The sequence below is a fragment of the Lissotriton vulgaris genome, chromosome 1_2 (assembly GCF_964263255.1).
Source record: "Lissotriton vulgaris chromosome 1_2, aLisVul1.2, whole genome shotgun sequence".
Taxonomy (NCBI): Eukaryota; Metazoa; Chordata; class Amphibia; order Caudata; family Salamandridae; genus Lissotriton; species Lissotriton vulgaris.
Genome location: NC_141686.1, coordinates 283,288,986 through 283,311,436, shown reverse-complemented (window position 1 = coordinate 283,311,436; position 22,451 = coordinate 283,288,986). Strand labels below are relative to the sequence as shown.

At 46.4% G+C, this 22,451-nt stretch overlaps 1 protein-coding gene across 2 annotated transcripts in view; it reads right to left on the bottom strand.

Annotated features, from left to right (window-relative positions):
* Positions 1 to 22,188, bottom strand: part of LOC147736490 (large ribosomal subunit protein mL50-like) — a 53,834-nt gene extending 31,646 nt beyond the window's left edge. Inside the window, exon 1 of one of the 2 annotated variants that reach the window (XM_086953224.1) lies at positions 22,075 to 22,188. In XM_086953224.1, the coding sequence (XP_086809350.1) occupies positions 22,075 to 22,148 (74 nt within the window). In that variant the 5' untranslated portion in view covers positions 22,149 to 22,188. The remainder of the gene's footprint in view (positions 1 to 22,074) is intronic. The other variant, XM_086953223.1, reaches the window with a different exon arrangement.
* Positions 22,189 to 22,451: the final 263 nt, after the last annotated feature.

The window sequence follows — 22,451 nt, the reverse complement described above, 5'->3', positions numbered from 1 at the left end:
CGTCTTGTCCAGATTGAGTTTGAGTTGGTTGTAGTTCATCCACTCAGAATTGAAAGCTAAGGTAGAATGGAATTTCGGTAGGGAATCTAAAGGAGAGGAAAGATCAAATACTAACTGGAGGTCATCCGGATAATTATACATGGAGACCCCCATGTTAAGAAGAGAAAGAATGAGGGGATGAATGTAAAGATTGAAAAGGAGGGGGGACAGGGAGGAGCCTTGGGGGACCCCGCAAGGGACCCATTGTACTCCTTACCTGGAATTCAAACTTAGTTTCCATAAAGACTTTGATGGGAATAGCTTCACCACTATACTAATGTATTAAAGATGCGAAAGGGTATAATAGTGAACATAGAACCAGGTTCCACCATGAATTCTACAGCAACCCCATTCACTAAGAAGGTTGCTTTAGGTCTTTGTAATCTGTTCAAAGATTCGTCTTCCACACACAATATGTCAGGTGCAACATAACCTGCATCAGCAAAAGCGACTTTTTCTTGAAAGATCTTTACAAACTGCTTAAATGGCCCTTTTCCCCACACTTTCTGCAGATTTTGTCTCTAGCACAACATCCCAAATAATCTGCAGCATGGCCCATACCACCACATGTATAACAGACATTAAATTTACTTCTGTTATCGCCCACAGACTCAGGTTTGGATTTGGTTGAACTAGATCTGCCATCACTTTACTTTGAGCTTACTGTCTATTTCATCATACTTCTTAGCAACCACGTGTAGAGTGCCTTTTTTTTTACTCTAGACTATGAATTCCTTGCATACATTTATCAGATTCTTCTACAATTCTGGCAATAGAAATGGCCTCAAACAATGTAGGATTTCTAGTAGCCCAAAGTTTCTCTACCATTCTCTTATTTTTATATTGCACACTTAACCGGTATCTAATCATCTGGTCAGTCATTGCACCAAAGTCACATTTATGTGCTAATTCTCGTAACCGTGTGACCATTTGATCTACGATTTCCCTTTCCTTTGGAGGTAAAGAATAAAACTTGTGACGTTGCATTAAAATGTTGACTTGTTTGCCAAAATACTTTCCAAGTCTGCTCTTTGCCTCAACATTCAGGTTATGAATAGGTTCACCATCAGCTCCCATAACCTCAGGTAGAAACTTAACACACATGTTGGCCTTCTTTTCCTAATGAGTTTAACAAGTCTTTTTTCATTGTAGCTTGAAATCTGAGACCATAAATTACTTCAATATAGTGTTCAAAAATGTCAATCCACTCATCCCATTCTATGGAAGGTGCTTCGCCTTTGATAAATCAAATGGGGGCGGGGAAACCATTTGATTTGCTGCCATGAGGTTGTAGAACACAAATACAGGCGAAACAAGAAAAAAACTGGGTGCGTAGAATGATGTAGAGTGATGGTGGTAAACCACTAAATCGGAAGGAAAGTGTGAGCAGGGTGTGCAAATCAACGTAGAAATTTGTAGTACATAAAATCGCCAATCATGAAAAGGGGTGTGCAAATCACCGTATAAATCTACACAATGTTGTGTTGATGCAAATAATGCAGCTCAGCACAGGTGTGCAGATCACCATGTCGATCAGCAAGACTTGTAAGACCAAGTGTGCAAATCACTGTGTTGTCACAATGTTGTGGTTTAATAAAGCGTAAAATTGGTGTGCAGATCACTGTACTGATCTGCAGAATATTTGAGGAAGAAACTGTGTGACCCAAATAACATGAGAAGTCAGCACGTTAACACAGATCGTCAATTGATTAGAACAACACAGAGAATATCGGTAAAGTCAGCTGTGCGAAGCGGTGTGATAAGCCACAAAGAAAGTTTTTCCAAGATGGCGTCATGTCACCGTGTGCGCGATTACGTTGATAACCAAAGGGTAGGAGAAAGCCCTGGCTGTGTTGAAGATCTGCGGTTGCCAGGGAACGCGCTAATATGGAGCGCAAGCAAAGGGCTCACTGGCAAGCGAGTACCTTTTTTAGAAGAACAGATCTGGGCTCATGGATCAGTCAAAGAGCCAGGTCTTGAGGTCCTTCTTGAATGTCTGCAGGGTTGGCGAGCGTCTGATGTTAACGGGGAGTTCGTTCAAGGTCTTGGCTGCGATGTGGGAGAAGGCTCTCCCGCCTGTTCTGGTCCTGCGGATCTGGGGGACCTCTGCCAGGGCTAGGTCACTGGAGCAGAGGTTTCTTTTGGGTACTTGTACTTTGGGTAGTCTCTCGTTGAGTTATTTGGGTACAATGTTGTTGAGGAATTTGTAGGCATGGGTGAGGAGTTTGAAGGTGACCCTCCTTTCGACAGGAAGCCAGTGGAGGTCTCATAGGTGTTGGGTCATGTGCTCATGGCGTGAAATCCGGAGTACAGGTCTGGCGGCAGCAGCATTCTGGATGGTCTGGAGTCTGTAGGAGAGATCTGTTGATTCCTGTATATAGGGCGTTACCGTAGTCCAGTCTGCTGGTTATGAGTGCATGGGTGACAGTCTTTCAGCCGTCGGGGGGGCTCCATTTGAAGGTCTTGCGGAGGACGCGCAGGAGTTGTCCCAGGCGGAGTTGCATGGTCCGAGGAGGAGGACCTCGTTTTCTCTGAGTTGAGCTTAAGGCTGCTATCTTTTATCCAGGTTGCCACGATCTTCATTCCCTCCTGGAAGCAGAGTCTGGTGTCTTCTTGATTCTTCGTGAATGAGAGGATGAGCTGGGTGTCGTCTGTGTAGGATACTATGTTGAGCCCATGCTGTCTGACTAGGGCGGCTAGGGGGGCCATGTAGATGTTGAAGAGCGTGGGGCTGAGTGATGAGCCCTGGGGCAATCTGCAGTTGAGGTCGGTGGGTTCGGAGAGGAAGGGAGGGAGTCTGATCCTCTAAGTTCTGCCACAGAGAAAGGATCAGATCTAGTCACGGGCGGCTCCTTGTATCTCTGCGTTGTGAAGTCTGGCTGTAAGGGTGCAATGAGAGACTTGCGTCGAAGGTTACAGAGAGGTCTAGATAATTGAGGGCCGCGGTGTGTCCCTGGTCGAGCAGCATGCAGGTGTAGTCTATGGCGGCGAGAAGGGCGGTCTTGGTGCTGTGGTTACTGCGGAAACGGGATTGGGAGGTGTCTATGATGGAGTTCTCTTCGATGAAGGTGGTCAGCTGAATGTTCGAGTCTCTTTGTGACTTTAGCACACACATCAGAAAAGAAGATTTGAAGAATCAACACCTGTAGAAGAACAAGCGGATAGGTGAGCCGAAGGGAAGAACACCGTTGATTTTCTCCCCGCTGTTGAGGAGACGCTGCAGGCAATAGTTGCCAAAATGTTTAAGTACTGGAGAAGAACAACGGACATCACGAAGTCCAAAAGCTGCGTTTATTGTCACTCTTCAGCCTGCTTCATCCGTCAACCGCCTCACGGAGAATGCCCAGCATCCCTGAAATGCCGATAGCAACCCCACGAGACACATTGATGATGGATGAAAACACTAGATCACACATCACAACAGAAGGCCCTAGCCAACCGAAACAAGGCCAGTTCCAACAACAGCAAATAGTTCTTCAAAGTAGTCAAGTTCGCCAAACCAGCAGCCACAGAAAACAGCATCCCCCTCGTCCCAAGAACTTCAAACTCCAGCCCTCCAGTCCTCAGATTTCCTTCACTTTCATGCACTCACCAAACTCAACATGGACCACCAACTTATTTCATAGGACCAGCTCATCCCCAGGACAGCACAACCATCATGAACTTCGTTCACTCAGGAGCCTCCATAAACTCCTGTCCGCATCATATTTTCAACCTCGGAAGCCGCAGTATCAACAGCGAGCTCACCACCCTCTTTAACTCCTCACTTGCCACGGCCAACTTTCCCAAAGACTGGAAACATAAATAAATCAGACTACTGCTCAAGAAACATCCATCGACCCAAGCAAACTAAAAAACTACAGCCCAATCTCCCTTTCCCCACCGACAACTCACGAAATATCTGAAGTGAAAGCTTCTCCTAGACACCTCCCAAAAGGGATTCTGCACCAACTACAGCACCAGGAATACCGTGATCATAGCCATTGATGGCATCAGATCCCTCCTTGACCACTGGGAAACAGTGGCTCTGATCCTACTCGACCTCTCAGCAACCCTTGACACTATATCTCATCACACCCTGATCAGAATACGGCATCACATCAGTATCCAAGGAAATGCACTCAAATAGTTCGCCTCCTTCCTCATTGGAAAAACGCAGAAGGGCCGCCTACCTCCATTCACACTAGAACCCAAGGACATCATCTGCGGTGTCCCTCGGGGATCCTCCCTAGCCCCACCCTCTTTAACACCTGCATGACCCCCTGGCCAACATCATCAGATCCCACGGACTAAACTTCATATCCTACGCAGAAAAACCCTAGCTCATTCTCTCACTCTCAGAAGGTTCAGCCAACACAAGAACCAACTTCCTCAGATGCGCGACGAGCGTCTGCAACTGGACAAAGGACAACTGCCTGAAACTCAACACTGAAAACGATAGTGCTGATCTTCAGCAACACCACCGCCGTTGCAACGGCTTCTGGTAGCCCTCAGAATTAGGATCATCACGCAAATGGGCTGGCCACATGAGGAACCTCTGCATAATCCTAGACCGCAAACTGACCATAAAATCCCAGATCAACGCAATCGCCTCTGCCTGCATTTGCTCACGTCATATGTTATGCACAGTCTTCAGATGGTTCCCCTTGAACACCAGGCACACCGTCACTCAGACCTAAATCACCAATGATTAGACTACGGTAGCACAACCTACGATAGATCACCACTAACATTCTGCAGAGATTCCAGACCATGCAGAACTCCGCTGCCAGACTAATCCTCAACCTCCCAAAACGGATCCACACAAACACCTCAGAAAACTCCACTGACTGCCCATCTAGAGGAGACGCCAATTCAAGCTTATGATCCACGTCTACACAACTAAGAACCAGCATACATCAAGCACCCTACCAGACTACCATGCTCCACCTCCCTCTCACTTGCCCACAACCCCACATCTACCGAAGCAACAGCAGAGCACCCTCCATCTCCTACCTCGCAGCAGAAACCTGGAACGACCTTTCTCTGCAGCTACAGATCTACACATCTCTAATGGAATTCCAGAGAGCCCTCAAGACCTGGCTGTTCGACTGCATCACCTGAAGCATCGTGACCATGAAGCACCTGTAGACCCTCATGGGCGATTAGCCAAGCTATATAAAACCACTTAATTGATGATGTCTCAATGCTTTCCAGGTTAAAGGAGTGGTACCACTTAAGCCTCCCTAGCAATAGCTGGGAACTTGCACTTCTTCCAAGCCACTGCAGATACCATGACCAAATGAAGTACCAAGTGAATGGAATAAGTAGACTCTGGTGGCAGCTCATCACTCCCTGTGGTTTTACCCTTAGACAAGTCTTTAGTGGCTTGTCTGATTTCATTTTCTATGACTGGGCCTCCACAAGTCTCTCTGCTTTCCGAGTCGAGCACACTCCTAGGTGCCCAGTTTAAACATGTCTTCACCTATTTCATTGTACTTAAGGAGCCCTATAATATTTTAAGATGGGTGTCATTAATTTGAGTCTCGTAGCATAACGTGTGACCACCAGGATCATGTATCTGTGTGATCGGAGACCCTCCACTCTCTGGGACATCCTACCAGGCCTGCCTGCCTTCATGAACCCTATTGGTGTGCGCTTAGTAATTATAACAATACAACCTCTTGATAATATGGGTACACCTCTCCCTACTGTCAGCTAATTTATTCTTAGTAGCCCAGACCTTTACTGTACCCAATTCCAACTCATGAATGGTTTTGTCATAGTTCATCATCTAGTGCCTTCCAGGCTCCTATTACCCTTCCAAAATAGCTAGCTCACCTCACCGCCTTAAATGCCTCTGATTTAAACATCACGTCAGAGGCCGTACCCTGGACAGTCCAGAAGTATTCCGTAATCTCCAGATGGAGACCCCTCTTTAAAAAAGATGAGTACCCAGTGCATCTGACCCCCTCTAACTCTTGTAGTCTATAAACCTTAGTCTTAGTAAGATGGGCCATAGGAGGAATGCAATACGCGTACCCTTTCTCTTCAAGCATGGAATGGCCTTTTGGCTTTAAGCTGCCAAGCCCAGTCCTCTTACATTCCACGTAGTAAGGGAGATCTAGTTGTTCAGTAATGCCATCTCAAGCGTTTGAGCTGGAATATATCCTGTCAACTAAAAAGCTATCAGGAAGCCTAATTGCCTCTTTGCCTGAGCATGCAAGTTTACGTCCCTCTACACAGCCCTACCACCTGATAGAATCATGACTTGATTCTCAAAGCATAACATCAAGAACCAATAAATTATTTTGACAAATAAAAACCACACTTTAATAATAAGTCATCACTATGTAGGCCTTGTTGCCCCCAAGGCACTATGCATGGTGCTTAAAGATAGGACATGTAGCAATTTTATGTTAACATGTCCTACAGTGACAAACAAGCTGCTTTTCATTGTGGCAGGCCTAGCTGTCCTATGTGGAAAAACAAAGTAATCTACTACTGCTGGGCCTTACATTGGCGAAGCGGAACATCACACGAGTATGGAAGGATGTGTTCTCACCACGGGTTGGGGTGTGGAAAAAGGGTCTTGCTTTCTGTATGGGGTCCCTGTAATCGCCCTTTCATCTCTGGAAAAGACACGCTGACTCTCCTTGTGGGCTCCGATTTTCGCCAACGCTCACCCCGGAGGCTCTGCCCTGCTGCTGACTGCTGCACCACCATCCTTAGGACTACAAAGCCCAGGGTGCAACGCGGTTCCCCGCAGCTGTTGCGGGTCCTGCTGACGAGGGGGAGGCACTAGTCAGCTCGGCTCAAAGCGCAGCCTCTACCCCCGCAGTGCGGGACGTGCCGGGCGAAGCCCGGGCCCGTCTGCGGCAGGCTTAGGCAGGGCTGGGCCACCCCCTTAACATTTTCATCTTGGACACGAAGTAAGCTGTCTGTTTCACTTTGACTTTGAATAAAAGGGGGACTTTGTTTGCACTGCATTGTGCTATAAGATCGTTCAACTTGCTCCAGCCAGTGGGTCATTTCAGTGAACTTGCCGATTTATTTTAAAATTGTACCCTAGGACTTTGGCTTACTGTTGACATACTTATTTACATTATGGTTATTCTTTTGAATGTCTAATTTTATCTGTGGCCTGTTAGCTTGTACGCTTTAGCACATAATATAGGGTGGTTTTTCAATCTTCAAGTAGTCGCTAACTTTGCAGTATAGGGCTGGGATTCCAGTAAGAAGTGTTCAGTATGAATAAAGAAGGGCAGGACCGTGGTGGGGACACTTGATGCCTTTTTGGTGAGGGCTGAGTCTGTTCTTGTTCGAGAAATTCAACTTACCGAACTCAGGTTGTCATTAGAACCGTCACGCCCTCAGAGTAGACTCTCCCTCACCCCTAACCTTAGGGCACCAAGTTCAGACTCTAATAATGTGTCTCCTTTACCCCATGAAACTACTACCGGTCCCCCACTACTAACTGTAACAGATTCTCCTGAGAACCCGTTTCCCTAATATCTCCTGAATATAGCCCGATTAGACATACTGTCACAACGAGAGGCCATAAGGATAAATGTAAACGTCAACATATTCACAATTCGGAACTTCCCTCGACCTCTGCTAAGGCCAAAAGAAAAAATACCCCGAAGCAGGGCAAGAACGCTATCTACTCGAAGGGGAAGAAAAGGAAACTGGCAGAGGGTGTATGTGAGATGGGTAGTCCAAATAAGCAGACAAACAGCTACTAACGTAAATGTATTACAGGACAATGCTTTTTGGGGCAAATTGAAGTCCATCTTGGCAACTGCCTTGGAACCCCATCCATGTAAATATCTCCAACATAGAATCCAAGTTATCAAAGATAGAGGAGCTGGCACAAGGTACCCATCAATCGGTACAGTCCGCCTCCTCTAAACCAGTAGCTCATACACTATCCAGCATAGGGACAGAGTCTTCTGTGGGCTGAGCCTCTAATGGGCTAATCCTAGAACAATCGAGGAATAAGACTGAATTCTGCTATAATTACCAATCAAACCGACTGCTCTGAGAGTAGGTAAATTGTAGGGGGGAAGAAAGTGGGAAGCTCTGACGTTATCATTATTGACAAAAATGAGCAGGGATATCACGAAACTCCTTATGATCCCTCACAAAACTTACATTTACCCCCTGAAGCAACACCGTTCACGGTGATTCTGACCAATGTTCCACAACTGGCTACTAATGTGTTTGAACATTGGTCTACTTTAAGGAACAAGGCTCTCCACTTTTTCACTTCCAGGACCGGCCTGAAGGAATGTCTCTTTGCGGAATTTAAAACGATCCGCAGGATTGGTTGGGTCGCCCCTCCCTAAAATCGTTAAGAGGAGACTGCGTAGTTATAACTTTCAGGGCTCCACTACTGGTAGACACAATTAAAGAGAGGGGGGCGGAATGGGCCGGTTACCCCACACGACAAACACCCTACCTTTAGGACATTTTTATCGTCCCTTAGAACCTGAAGCAAACAAGTTTTTTGTACAGCAGATATGCAGAACTCGCACATTTGAAGGTGATAATGCAGACAATGGCAGCTAAATAATTAAATTATTTGCCCACGATCACATCATATAAAACCAGTTAATGGGTCAAAAGCATTACAAATAGGTCGAGTAGATTATTTTAGTCACTAGACCTGCAGGTCTAGTAAAATTGTTATGATTTTTCAAAGCCTGTTTATGGAGGGGACCCACGAGGCGAGATCTTATCAAACTGGACAGTTTGCTGCGGTCATTTCCTAGCCTTGTTCCTTTACAATTACAAAGTCACCAAAACTTCTCAGCTTCGGGAAACACCAACCCCTACACAGACACTGCAGCTCTAGCGCGGCCGCCTCCCAGCAGCAGGCACTAATGAGCACTGAATGAGAGGCAAAGTAGTGCAACACCTAATATTTTCTATCAGTGAAGAATGCAATACTTCCCTTCGAATGGCACAGTAAAAGAGGTTAATTAGTCCTGTGGAAAGCACGGGAGTATAAATAATGCACTGTGTCGACATTCAGTGCCACAATAAACCATTTCAAATGACACAGGAGCAGGCATAATACATGAAAATATCTAGATAGCGGAGTTTAGCGCTTATGAGCGCATGGCAATGTAATGGGACAGATTGGAGTGATATCCTATGCCAGTAAAACTGTCTTATCGTATGCATATTGTCCTCTGCTATGTTTTTCATTTCTATTCTGGTACCTGCCGGGCATCGTTAGAATGTTTTCATTTAATTCCAGGACTCAGCTGCAGGTCTGTGAACTGTGAGCCTGTACAATAAACTACATTTCTGTGTCTCTAGTAGCCTTGTGAAGGGGTCATATTTCACATTCATAGTGGCTGAAATGATAGGCCAGGCCACTGGTGAAGGCCCAATCGGTCGCCCCCACTCAGCAACAACTCAGGGAGCAGAGTAGTTTAGAAAGTTTTAATTTGAGGAAGAAGTCTGCTAAAGCATGGCCACACAGTAAAAGGATTACACAGTGAAATAAAAATGAAATGTACATACCCGCCTAACTTGCATCTTCTGGTGGCAAGCAAAGTAAAGAACAGCAAGTGGTTTCATTTTTTCCCCCTCGTTTTTAGGTTTCGCCTGGGGCACGGAGCTCCTAGCTCCGCCCCCAGGAGAAATCTTATGTCTCTACAGTGTACTGCTTAGTCCCGCCCTCTGTTCCATTGGCTAGCTCCATAAATGGAGGCTAGTCATTCGAACAGAGATCTGTCCGTCATGGCCGGACCAGATTCGTGGGCGTTCCTGCATTTTTTTCCCCTCTCCACCCTTTTTGCATTGTCATTGGGCGGTGGGCGGAGTTTCTTTTTTTTTTTGGTGTTTGTTTTCGTCATTATGCCGACCACGGCCGCCGGAAGAAGTCCAGGTGAGTGCGTTCCTTTCCCGCCCCCCCCCCCTACCGCTGTCCGTTCCTTTCCCGCCCCCCCCCGCTGTCCGTTCCTTTCCCACCCCCTCTCCCGCTGTCCGTGCCTGTGGTGTGATTGCACCGCAATACGAGGTGCTTGTTTTTAGATAGTGAACAAAAGGTCACCGTTTGAGTGAGGAATTACATTACTCAGTCGCTCACGGTAAAACATCGGCCTGTGCTGTTTCCAAGCAACTTTTCATCATCGTCTTGGCAATCGAGAAAGAAATGGCGTCCATATCTGAAAGTACCATGAATGACCCCCACGACCCCCTCCTCACCCGGCAAAGGCCGCTCGTGACAGGGTTAAGCGTTCCTTTCCACAGTCTTGTATCTAGTCCAGATAGGTATGTATACAGTGGTCAGGGTCTATTGATTATAACCAAGAATTTATCATGGAAACCTTTACGTTAATAAATCATTTAGAGATTCCTTCTGTGCAGTACAAAAACATTTATTCCAACATTATGGTAATAGTGTACTTAATGCTATTCAGATAAGTACCACAAGTAATACAACAAGCAAGAGACCAATTACTTCATTGGATCAAGCAGAGACTGGAGGACGTGAGTCTCAATTAAGTTGGTATGGAAAACTTTCTTGTGGGTACAATTCACATGTATTCTCTACATAGTAAACATTTCAACGCGCTCAAAGTGACAAGAAAAAGAGACAGTTAGGTGGGATGGGTGTGGTTGGGTACAGGTGAGGACTGGGTAAAGTTGTGTGACCTTTCTACAATCACAGTGGTATTCAATGCAACCTTTACAGACTAATTATTGTTCATTAGTTCCATGTAACTCTTTAACATAGGATCTGTATTAATCAATGGGTTGCTTCCTATGTTAAGAGGGTAAGTACAATCCGGTCTACGTTTCGACCCCTGGATTAAGGGTTGATTGAAGCCTCATGCTGGGGTCTTCTTCAGGACTTAGGGGTGCAGGAGCGCTTAGTGTTGGGCCGGGTTCAGAGCGGGTGCATTCAGCAGCGCTGCCCAGACTCGCGGCCGGGCAACGCTGCTGAATGCACCCGCTCTGAAGTCCTGACGAAATAAATGCATCTGGATGAGCCATGAAACGGAAATGATAAAATGCACTAATTGATTGGAAAGCCGCGGATGTCCCAGTCACTATTAACTACAGAGGAACCGATGATGGTCCAATCTCAATGGCCACTGGACGGCCCAACACTAAGCGCTCCTGCTCCCCTAAGTCCTGAAGAAGACCCCAGTATGAGGCTTCAATCAACCCTTAATCCAGGGGTCGAAACGTAGACCGGATTGTACTTACCCTCTTAACATAGGAAGCAACCCATTGATTAATACAGATCCTATGTTAAAGAGTTACATGGAACTAATGAACAATAATTAGTCTGTAAAGGTTGCATTGAATACCACTGTGATTGTAGAAAGAGCACACAACTTTACCCAGTCCTCACCTGTACCCAACCACACCCATCCCACCTAACTGTCTCTTTTTCTTGTCACTTTGAGCGCGTTGAAATGTTTACTATGTAGAGAATACATGTAAATTGTACCCACAAGAAAGTTTTCCATACCAACTTAATTGAGACTCACGTCCTCCAGTCTCTGCTTGATCCAATGAAGTAATTGGTCTCTTGCTTGTTGTATTACTTGTGGTACTTATCTGAATAGCATTAAGTACACGATTACCATAATGTTGGAATAAATGTTTTTGTACTGCACAGAAGGAATCTCTAAATGATTTATTAACGTAAAGGTTTCCATGATAAATTCTTGGTTATAATCAATAGACCCTGACCACTGTATACATACCTATCTTAACTGACCCAGGTCAGAGAGTTCTTAGGGTATACCCCATTGTAAACTCACTATTGTATCTAGTCCAGGCGGCTCCGGGCTCGTTGCCTTAAGCAGAGTGTTATCATGTTTATTCTGCCCATTTGTGCCAATGCTGATACAGCAAAATCCCGCGGTATGCGGCTGCGACAGGCAGGCCTGGCACGTCGACACCTTCATGAGGCACGAGTGCTCATTCGTGGGCGAGGGGAATACAACTACGCGTCGCTGCCGAACCAGACACTGAGCATATTAATCATCGTGAAGTTTATGTGGACTGATTCCACAGGAAACCATCCGGAAGAACTGTCGAGACATAATAAATGCGGGACACAAAGATTATTTTGATACATGACAACAAGACTATAACGCTTATTATTGGTGTTTTCATACGTAGTGTGTGCCACGGTTAAAGCCAATGTTATTAATAATAACCTATGAGGCTACCCAGGCGGCCCACAGGATGTGAAACTGTGCTAACTCCTAACTACCCTACCCGGCACCACTAGACTGAGTGCAGGGTAGAATGAGGGTGCGCCAGCCTCGGGTATAACAATGGGCTGTGTTGCTCCGGTTGGAAAAGATACGAATTTGCACGTCCTGGTTACTCTTGCATCACGAGTGTTCATTACTCTGTGTGACATGAATTGAGAGATAAGCTAGGAACAGTCAGTAAAGAAGAAAATAATCAAAAGCTTTGGGGAATAACAGTAAAGACGAGTTAAACATGCACACTAACATTCCTCCATGAAACATTCAAAATCAACAGTGATGAGAGACAGCTCCAAGGACAGGCATCCAAATACACCAATACATATTAATCACAATCTCACAGATCCTGCATAACAAGTAATACATATACACATCTTCACACATAATGGGGTGCTCACATGTCGCTGCCCTGTGGTAAGGGCAATAGTGAAAAGCAGAGTGGCAGCTGCTCCGTCTTACATGCTAAAGTCCCCACGCCGGCTCCTTTACAAAGGGAGACCGGGATCTCCTGCAGGTGGTGCAGTGAGTGAATTCACCTACCTGCAGGGGGATGTCTAAGAGGTGTCCATGATTGAGAACTCCCCCCCGGCCCCCCTTCAAAGGGCACCTGCAGGTGGTACTCAGAGAGATGTGCCTCACAGTGTGCCCCCTGATGGCCTCTTTGCTTCTGCGCCTACGTCCATCCATAATATGGTGTGGGTGAATAGGGAACGCTTTTCTCTCTTTTGCCTGTGGCCAAGCCCCTTTGCAAATAAGGGAATTCTCCCTTATGATCAAAATGTGTGCTGGTGCGATCTGTAACACCAAAGGGCCTCCAGGGAGCAGAAAGGAGGAGTCCACGCTCGTTGTGGTTGAGGGGACTTTAATTATTATGATCCCAGATACACACACATTGGTGGATTTGCACTCCCCAATCCAAAATTGCAAACATCTTAGATGGAAGCTTGCGCTAAACAGATTTACTCACTTGTTTGTTCAAGACGAGGCACTATTAATCCCCAAGCTGAAGACCTGGCTGTTCGAGCAGTAGCGGCACCCCCCCACCCCCAGCGCCTTGAGACCCTACAGGTATGTAGCGCGCTCTATAAATGTCATTTATTGATTGATTGATTGATTTGTGCATACACACACAAATGTATGCACAGGCACACACCCCCCCCCCCTATTAGCAGCCCACCTCAAAAAGCATACATGAATATTAATGTACAAAACACGGAGAAGGACAAATCCAATGCAATTACCTTATTTTTTGTCAGAACACTTTTAGGAATCTGTTGTGGAAATGTTTAATGTATTAGATTTATACTTGTCATGCCCTGTGTTTGTGTGTATGAAGTCTTTAGCTGTCATCGGCAGACTCCTTACAAGTATTAGGTCATCTGGGGGGTGTGACTGGGTGTCGTTAATTAAGTTTGTGACACAGTGCATTCTCTGGGCCCCACTATTCACCCATATGGTCAACATTAGTGACTGTACCACCTTCCCGAAGACTTGGACGGAGTCCATCATTGTCCCAATATTCGAAAAGGGAAATCACCAAGATCCTGGTTGTTATAGACCAATTTCCCTTCTTGACTCCATGGTGAAGGTGGCAGGTCGAGTTGTCCTGCAGTGACTACAGGACTGGGCAATAGAAAATAATGTTCTGTCCGATCTCCAGTACGGGTTTCGGGAGGGTTTGGGAACCCTGGAACAGAGTCTAAACCTGGCAATGATCGTTGGGAAATACACAGGAGCCAAAAAAGGGAGACTATACTTAGTCTTCGTCGATTTGACCGCAGCATTTGACTCTGTAATCCATGCAACGTTATGGGGGACTCTTGCCAACCTTGGTGTGGATCCTAATATTATTGACTTCTGCTCCATTTTTATGAGGGAGCTTCAGCCAGCGTAAGATACGGGGTGGCCGGCCAGTGCACAGCAGGATTTCCTGTTAGAAGAGGGGTCAGGCTGGACTGCGTCCTGGCCCACTTTCTTTTTAATTTATACATCAATGGTCTGGCTGAGGCACTCCTTAAGAGTGGGCATGATTTTCCCAAGTAGGTTGGAGACCTATACCGGCTCTCCTCTACGCAGATGATGCCATTTTACTGGCATGCACAGGTAATGGGTTAAAAGGGTCCTGACCAGTTTTAACACCTTTATGCTTGACTTGGGCCTAAAGATTAATCTTTCAAAAAACTTTTACAATGAACTGTGCTACTGGAACCCGGAGCATTGCGGGTGAAGTATAATATCTGCCCAGGATCATACCATTTGGTCAAACAAGACGAGGCACTATTAATCCCCAAATGTTCCAGTGCTGGTGATGGACAGGACCTGTAGCCGACACGTCCTACGTGAGTGTAAGAGAATAAAGCTGTAGTTGGCTGACAACCGCTTAGAGTTATGGTATTAGTATGGGCGAGAGGGCTATATATTAATTGATATTACTAAATAATGCCCCGGCTAACTGTAGGGAGCCCTTCTTAGCTTAGCTAGATATATACAGTAGTGCGCTGGTTGGGTTGTTCCATACCTGTGGGCTATAAACTGTAGATTCTACTTGAAGGTGCAGTTATCTTTACGGGTTCAATGAGGGGTGTGGAATGATGTAGTTATCTAGGGAATAGCCATATTTGAAACTGCCTTCTGAAGTTTATATGCTCCAGAATGCTTCGAATCTTGACTGGTAGTGAGTTCCAGAGCTTAGTGCAGTGGTTCCCAAACTTTTTTGACCCGTGGCTCCCTTGACCTAATTGGCAGCGGGCCGTGGCTCCCCACCATTTTTTTTTTTTTAACGGCGCACACTTTGGGAACCACTGCAGTAGACCTTTGTACTCTCTACCATTCCTATGTGACTTAGAGTTTATCCATTTGTATCTCTTCCTTGAGTGACTTTACAACCTGTACATTTGCAATTTTTTATATTTGTCTCTTCCCTGTGTGACTTTACTACTTGTACATTTGCAATTTATTTCTGTTTATAACTCTTCCCTGTGTGACTTTATAACTTGTACATTTGCAATTTTTTCTGCTTGTATCTTTTATGTAACGCATGTAATCCTAAGTCCTTATGTATCACAACTGGTTATTATGTAAAGCGCTCTGACACCTCACAGTAATGCTGCTTCCTTGCGAATAAAAACAATTGAGTACCCTTCCCTCAAAAAGTATTTGCCACAAAGAAATATTTGTAAGCTATATTTTCAAATATCCGTTTCTTTGAACACTTGCTATCACACTTATTCGAGGCTGTCCACCTCTATTCGATACATCCAAACCGGAAGTGTACTGGCCCCACTGTAAAAATCCAACTCTATAACAGTAATTATTTACACAACCTTTGCTGTTTTGAAAGCTTTCTCCCACTCTATTTCTGCCGTGCTGTCAGCCACAAGAAGGTGTTCGAAGCTATTTCTGCCTCCAATGTAATTCCGATTTATGACACAAGACGCACCTGGCTGGAACTCCTCAGGGCTGAAAGTGGAAAACGGAGAAGGGTCGGGGCTGGAGGGAACAGTGCTATGACGAGGCACTCCGGGAGTAGGGATAGAATAGGGTCCAATTTCATTTCTTCACAGAGAAACACCCCCCACCCACACGTCTTCCCCCCCGGGCTTCTTTTGTGCTTGCTTTTGCAAAAACACAATTTACTTATTTATCCGGAATGGATGTATGCTACACCTTTCTGCTGGCATTATGCTCCCGAATTGTCCCTCGTGTAATGACTCACTCCACCGTTGTCTCACACACTTGCTCGGTTGTATTCCAGAATACCGTCAACAAAAATATCGACTGACAGAAATATGTGGTCAGTCCGAAGGAAAGCATATACAGACGCAGCCACACTCCACGAAAGGGAAAGTAAAATGGAAAGCACCAGAGCTTTGTGTAACTTGTATTTACTATCAATAAAAAAACACAATGCACAGGGTAAGACGTTCATTCAGGAACAAAGACCAGTGATTAAACTCTGAAACAAACCATACAGCAATGTCCACAGCACTCTCCGTTACCGCACCGAGCTCTTAATTGAGCCATTTAAATGTAGAGGGCGAAGGCTGAGATCACGTTCAGCACAAAGAAGCCACATCCTGGGTGGCGCCGCGGCGCCCCTGGCTTCTCATCACGGCGCACCAGGGCGCCGCGGCGCACACTTTGGGAACCACCGGCTTAGTGGTTTGTACCGAGAAAGCAGTGCCTCCTACAGGTAATTTATGGTAAGGCGGTGTGATAACTGGTGGAAGCCTGGACCGCAGTGTCCTGATTTTGTTTGCATTGCCTGATTGTAACTTTTTTATTAATTGCTTGTATTTAACTTTAAGTTTAGTAATGGTAGCACCCGTTATTTAGAGTGCTTAGAAGCAGAACTATGATGTGAAGCACTATATAAAGTAAATATTACTTCTTTGGGTCTGTCATGACTTCCCCAGCACCTGTACTCGAGCGGCTTTGTCGTGTTACTGCATATGAACGCTCCTTGAAGCTGTCTCACAGGTGACACCTGGTATTTGTAAAAACCCTATTCAAAGGCTATACAAAGAGAACGTGATCTCCATGTAGCAATAGAGCATTAAACTGGGTGCAGTTGTGTTACGGCATACAGATGCACTGAGCTACTTTCACAGCACTGGTGCCTGGTATATATAAAGTTGTGGTCTATGTTTATAAAGTGGTTGCAGCGAATGCATAAGGCACACCCCTGTGTCTTATGAACTTAATACATGGCTCCTCGCAGCTCAGTTTATGTAACAGTGTCCAGTTTTTTAATTCTATCTGTGTATGTGTGTGGCTCTGGATATATATGTGTAGCTCAAAGTGAGTATGTGTGTGTGGCTCTGGGATGGTGCAGGTGTGGCTCTGGGGTGGTGCAGGTGTGGCTCTGGGGTGGTGCAGGTGTGGCTCTGGGGTGGTGCAGGTGTGGCTCTGGGGTGGTGCAGGTGTGGCTCTGGGAGGAGTGTGTGGCTCTGGGAGGAGTGTGTGGCTCTGGGGTGGTGCATGTGTAGCTCTGGGAGGAGTGTGTGGCTCTGGGGTGGTGCATGTGTAGCTCTGGGAGGAGTGTGTGGCTCTGGGGTGGTGCATGTGTAGCTCTGGGAGGAGTGTGTGGCTCTGGGGTGGTGCATGTGTAGCTCTGGGAGGAGTGTGTGGCTCTGGGGTGGTGCATGTGTAGCTCTGGGAGGAGTGAGTGACTAGGGAGTGCAGAGTGACTAGGGAGTGCAGAGTGACTAGGGAGTGCAGAGTGACTGGGGAGTGCAGAGTGACTGGGGAGTGCAGAGTGACTGGGGAGTGCAGAGTGACTGGGGAGTGCAGAGTGACTGGGGAGTGCAGAGTGACTGGGGAGTGCAGAGTGACTGGGGAGTGCAGAGTGACTGGGGAGTGCAGAGTGACTGGGGAGTGCAGAGTGACTGGGGAGTGCAGAGTGACTGGGGAGTGCAGAGTGACTGGGGAGTGCAGAGTGACTGGGGAGTGCAGAGTGACTGGGGAGTGCAGAGTGACTGGGGAGTGCAGAGTGACTGGGGAGTGCAGAGTGACTGGGGAGTGCAGAGTGACTAGGGAGTGCAGAGTGACTAGGGAGTGCAGAGTGACTAGGGAGTGCAGAGTGACTAGGGAGTGCAGAGTGACTAGGGAGTGCAGAGTGACTAGGGAGTGCAGAGTGACTAGGGAGTGCAGAGTGACTAGGGAGCGACTAAGGAGTGCTAGGAAAAGACTAGAGTGCACAATGCTAAGAGGTGTGGAGTGACTAGGGAAGCTAGGGAGTGCACAGTGCTAGGGAGTGTAGAGTAACTAGGGAGTGCTATGGAGTTCTAGAGACTGCAGAGATTAAGCTAATAACAATGTAAGTGACAATGCCATTTATTTATCTGTTTTCAAAACCAACACATAAATAAAAATATTGTCATTAACAATGCCAATAGCTCAAACTTTTCCAAAGGCGAAACCATTGCATTGAAAATGCTTGTTCCTGTTTTGCCCTAGTCTGCTCTGTTTTTCCTTTTCTGCTGCTTGTTTTCTGCTCTCGGCTTTGCCTTTTTCTGCTCGTTTTTTTCTGCCCAGTATTGGCTTTTCTGCCCTGTTTTGCCTGGTCTGTTTTTTCTGCCCTCTTTTCTGCTTTAGCCTTTTCTGACCCAGTGAAGCCTTTTCTGCTTGCCCGATTTTCTGACTTCTGGTTTGCCCTTTTCTGCTCGTTTCTTCCAGCAGTTGCCTCAAAAGCTGTCACAGGGAGAGCTGGCACAACGGAGACCTCGCACCCCAGTGGTGACAGTTCTGCACTCTACAAGTACCGATTGGTTTCAGTCTGACCCACTATTGTGGTTTACAATGCATTTGCACCAATACCATAATCGGCGCTTGAGGCCGGGCTTACATCCCCAACAAAAAAAGCATTGTCATAGCCAATAGGTCTCGCCTTTGGGACCTTATGAGTGTTTAGCCATGCAACAGTAGAAATTGTTGCACCAAGGATATTATGCTGCATAACTAAATACTTATAAGGTCCCAAAAGCAAGACCTATTGGCTCCCTGGAAGTGGTGTGGAGGCTTGCAGGAAAAACGAGTATTGGCTATGCCAATGCTCGTTTTTACTGCAAGTCTCCACACCACTTTCAGGGAGGGTCAGCTGACAAAAAAATAATGCCCTTACGCGTCTCATCCTTACCAAGGTCAAACCCATACTTAGCTGATTCGTTCATTCTCACTTCCAACACTGCTGGGCACTCTCATTTCCACCCTGCAACATGTCCAAATTGGGGTCCTTTACTCTCCATGAAGCCCCTGCGCTGGTATGCTAGTCCTTACACCCTTGGACAAGTACCTTACGGCAAACTTTCCAACAAGCACTGAACTGGCACCTCCCTGTACTTGGTACTCTGCATTCCCCCCCTCCGGCCAAATAAGTCCTGACTACTCTGTGTACTGGCCCACTCCGTGTCAGAGTCTCCACCTGTAAGGCCAGGGGAGGGAAGCCATTATCCTGGGTAAACAGGGCCCAGGCCATTGCGCTGACATATTTGAGGGGCAACTAGATCTGTCTGTATAGGTCATGCAGCAGTGCGTCAAAAGTTGGCCAAAGATAGGTCTAGAGTTTTTGTGTATCCTGTCAACACGTTAATTCTGCAGTAAGGAGGTAGGGTGATGTAAGACAGTATCACTATCAAATCAAGTAGAGGGTACTATAAATGTTTTCAATGGAAGGAGGGCAGAGGGTGGAAAACTGGGTTTCGACTGGGACGCTGGGGGAGTAAAGCAAATGCCCCCTTCAGCTCTAGGCGCGTGTTCTAGTTTACCTCATGTGCAGAATTTCAGGAAAAACTTAGCAATTACAAATAAAAACACGTTTGTAAAAATGTAACGGCTGAGTAAATACAGCATCATTATTTACTAAAAACACCACAAAGATTGCCACGGCAGATAGTGTCACAAATGCTAAAAACAGATTAAGTGCTTGCCCTTCAAATATCTCCTTCAAGAGTGCCAGTCTCCACAGTGACCTAAAAAACACCGGCAGATTTCGATGTAATGCATCCTTATCCTCCGCCATCCCTTTCTGTCGCACCCCTCCCTCACTCCCTCCCTCCCTCCCCTCATTGCATGAGCAGTTCTCAGAGACAGGGTGGTTTGGCAGACCACGAGGGGAAGAGAGGAGATCAAATGGCTCATTAAAACCTTCCAAACACACACACACTGCTGCAGATGCAGTCAACATGCTGAAAACCAGGTGCAGACAAAAGAGCTGCAACAAAAGCCAACTGCTGCCAAAACACGGGAATCTTGAGCTCAGAGCCTTCGGAGGCAGACCAGGGAGGCCCTGCTGTCTGCAGGAGGAGGCTCTTTCTGAAAGCTGATCTCTTACACCGAGTCCAGGGGCCCAGCTGCAAACCCTTCCCTCGCTGCTACTACTGCTCTTCCACGTTATCTGCGTTTGTACCTTAGCAAGAGGCAGCAACACTGAAGAATCGCCCGTAAGAGGGACAGCAGCGGGGTTGACTGCCCCTGTGCCCCCTGTATGCGTACACGGACAGCCCAGGCTCTGCGGAACCAGTTGACACCTATAGACACCTCACATATACCCAATCACGGAGACCAAGATAGTACAGGGAGCAGATGGGGCCGGAGGACTAACCAGGGTCACTGCTAGGGAGCCAGATGGAGGGGGCACTGATGTGCACAACATGGGGAACAAGCACCCTTTTCGGGTTTGTTAGAAAGAACGGGAAAAGGCAAGAAAGTAGGCCAACTGCACCAAGAAATACAACAAAGTAGTGGGAATGGCTCCAAAAAACAAGGGCATGTAGGCCGCTTGCTGTCTGAAGTGTCGGCGAATTCAAATGGGACAATCCGGAGCCCTCAACCTGATCCACCCAAGAGCTGGTAATAGCTCTGCAATGGTGGGTAGGACATTTTCCTATATACTCCTAGAAAAGGAGCAAGCACAATGAAGTGTGCACAGAAAGGATAAAATCCCAGCTGCCATGAGCTGTAATCTATCAGTTACACTTATGGTAATTGTGTCTTGAGCGGGGTGGTATTTCAACCGAGTGAGCAATAGGATGTCAAATGGCACGCCTAACTAACAAGCGCGGCCGCTAAAAGCACAAAAGTGAAAAATAATAAAAATAAAAAAGACCGCCATCTGTTTACAATTAACGCGACCGCGAGACGGGCAAATAAAAACACACGCTGGTGCAATAATTGGAAACAGATTGCGCCGCTGCTCACTCCCGAAAGGTGTATGCCGTACATGCACGAGTGCTCATTGAAAACAGTGCAGTACATGCACAAGTTTTACAAAAAGTACAGGCTGATTCCAAGAAGTCATTTTAAGCAGGCTCGACCTAAAAAATTGCATGATAGGTCAACTGCGAATTAAGTCAAGGGAGTCGCCGGGGTGAAAACGTTTGGGAACCACTGCCCTGCAACCCTTGTTTTCTTGGTGCATGAAGATACTCGGTTCGTGTTCGTTCACCTATTTTCTTCTCAGAATGTAAAAAAAAAAAAGCATATTCACAAATAGGAACGCATGCCCGCTTTTACCATTATTACACTTCAAAACTTTGCAATTGTGTACGTTTATTGGATCCTATGGCTCGCAGATCACTGTTACTTTGTATGGGGTCAATTGAAAGAACCTAGGGCTGCTCTGCAGGGCACCCGCCTGCTTCTTCGAGATAATCACTGTTGAAGATCTTCTGTGTGGTGTCCACTAATTTCATTTATTCTGATGTAGTCACTGTTTGACTACAAACAATATTAGCAGCTCGCGATCGAAAGCACAATCATTCTCAGGCAATACGGTGAGCATCTGGAACTCACTTCCCCCATTGCTCCATGCCACCTCCTCTACCCTGATCTCAAATTTCTCCTCTTTCAAAAACAATTCAAGAACTAATACTTTCATGCTCAGGCCCCTCTTGAAAGTTCACTCCTCATTGTAAATGTGTATATTTTTCCTGTACATTCCTCACTCCTGCGTGCCTTGTTGGATTTTGTGTTATGTAACCTTCTTTTTTAGTTTGTAATGTGTTATTGTGTTCCACTGTTCTCTTGTAACGTAACTGGCTCGATTGTACAGCGTTCTGACACACACATTTGGGTAATGTCCGCGCTATATTAAAAATGCACAAAATAAAAAAATAAGTGGCTCGTCTTCCACAAAAGATTGAAAACCCATGGTCTACACAGAGGCGCCATCATTTTACAATCAGAAAACTTTTGGTTCGACCTTCAAGTCTCACTCCTGTGAGCTTCAGAGCCGTGCCATCCCTGCAACTAGCACTTGTCCCTCCACCCGACCCTTCCTGTAATCCTTTCGCATTTAGACCAGTACCTGAAGCCGTCCCACAGCGCCCTTCGGCAACCACCGGCCACCGCAACTATCCGGAGCACCCCAGCGGACATCATGCTTCAGGCTCTTCTGGCACCACGCTGACCTAGCCGGAAATAATTCTTTCGGCGGGAGTAATGATCCGCCATTTTGGAATGGGTGTCGCTAAGAAACCAAACGGCAGCGACCAGGGACGGAGAGCCTACGCACTGAAAGCAAAAGCACTATCTCAGGCAAATGGTATCAGATTTTGAAACAGCCTACATTTTTGGGGAAACATTTGCAATCATGAAGCGCATTGTTAAAAAAACCTTTTCAGCGATATTCAGTACCCGTTCCAAGATGGCGGCGGTATACATAAAGTTGGCCTCAACTCAAGT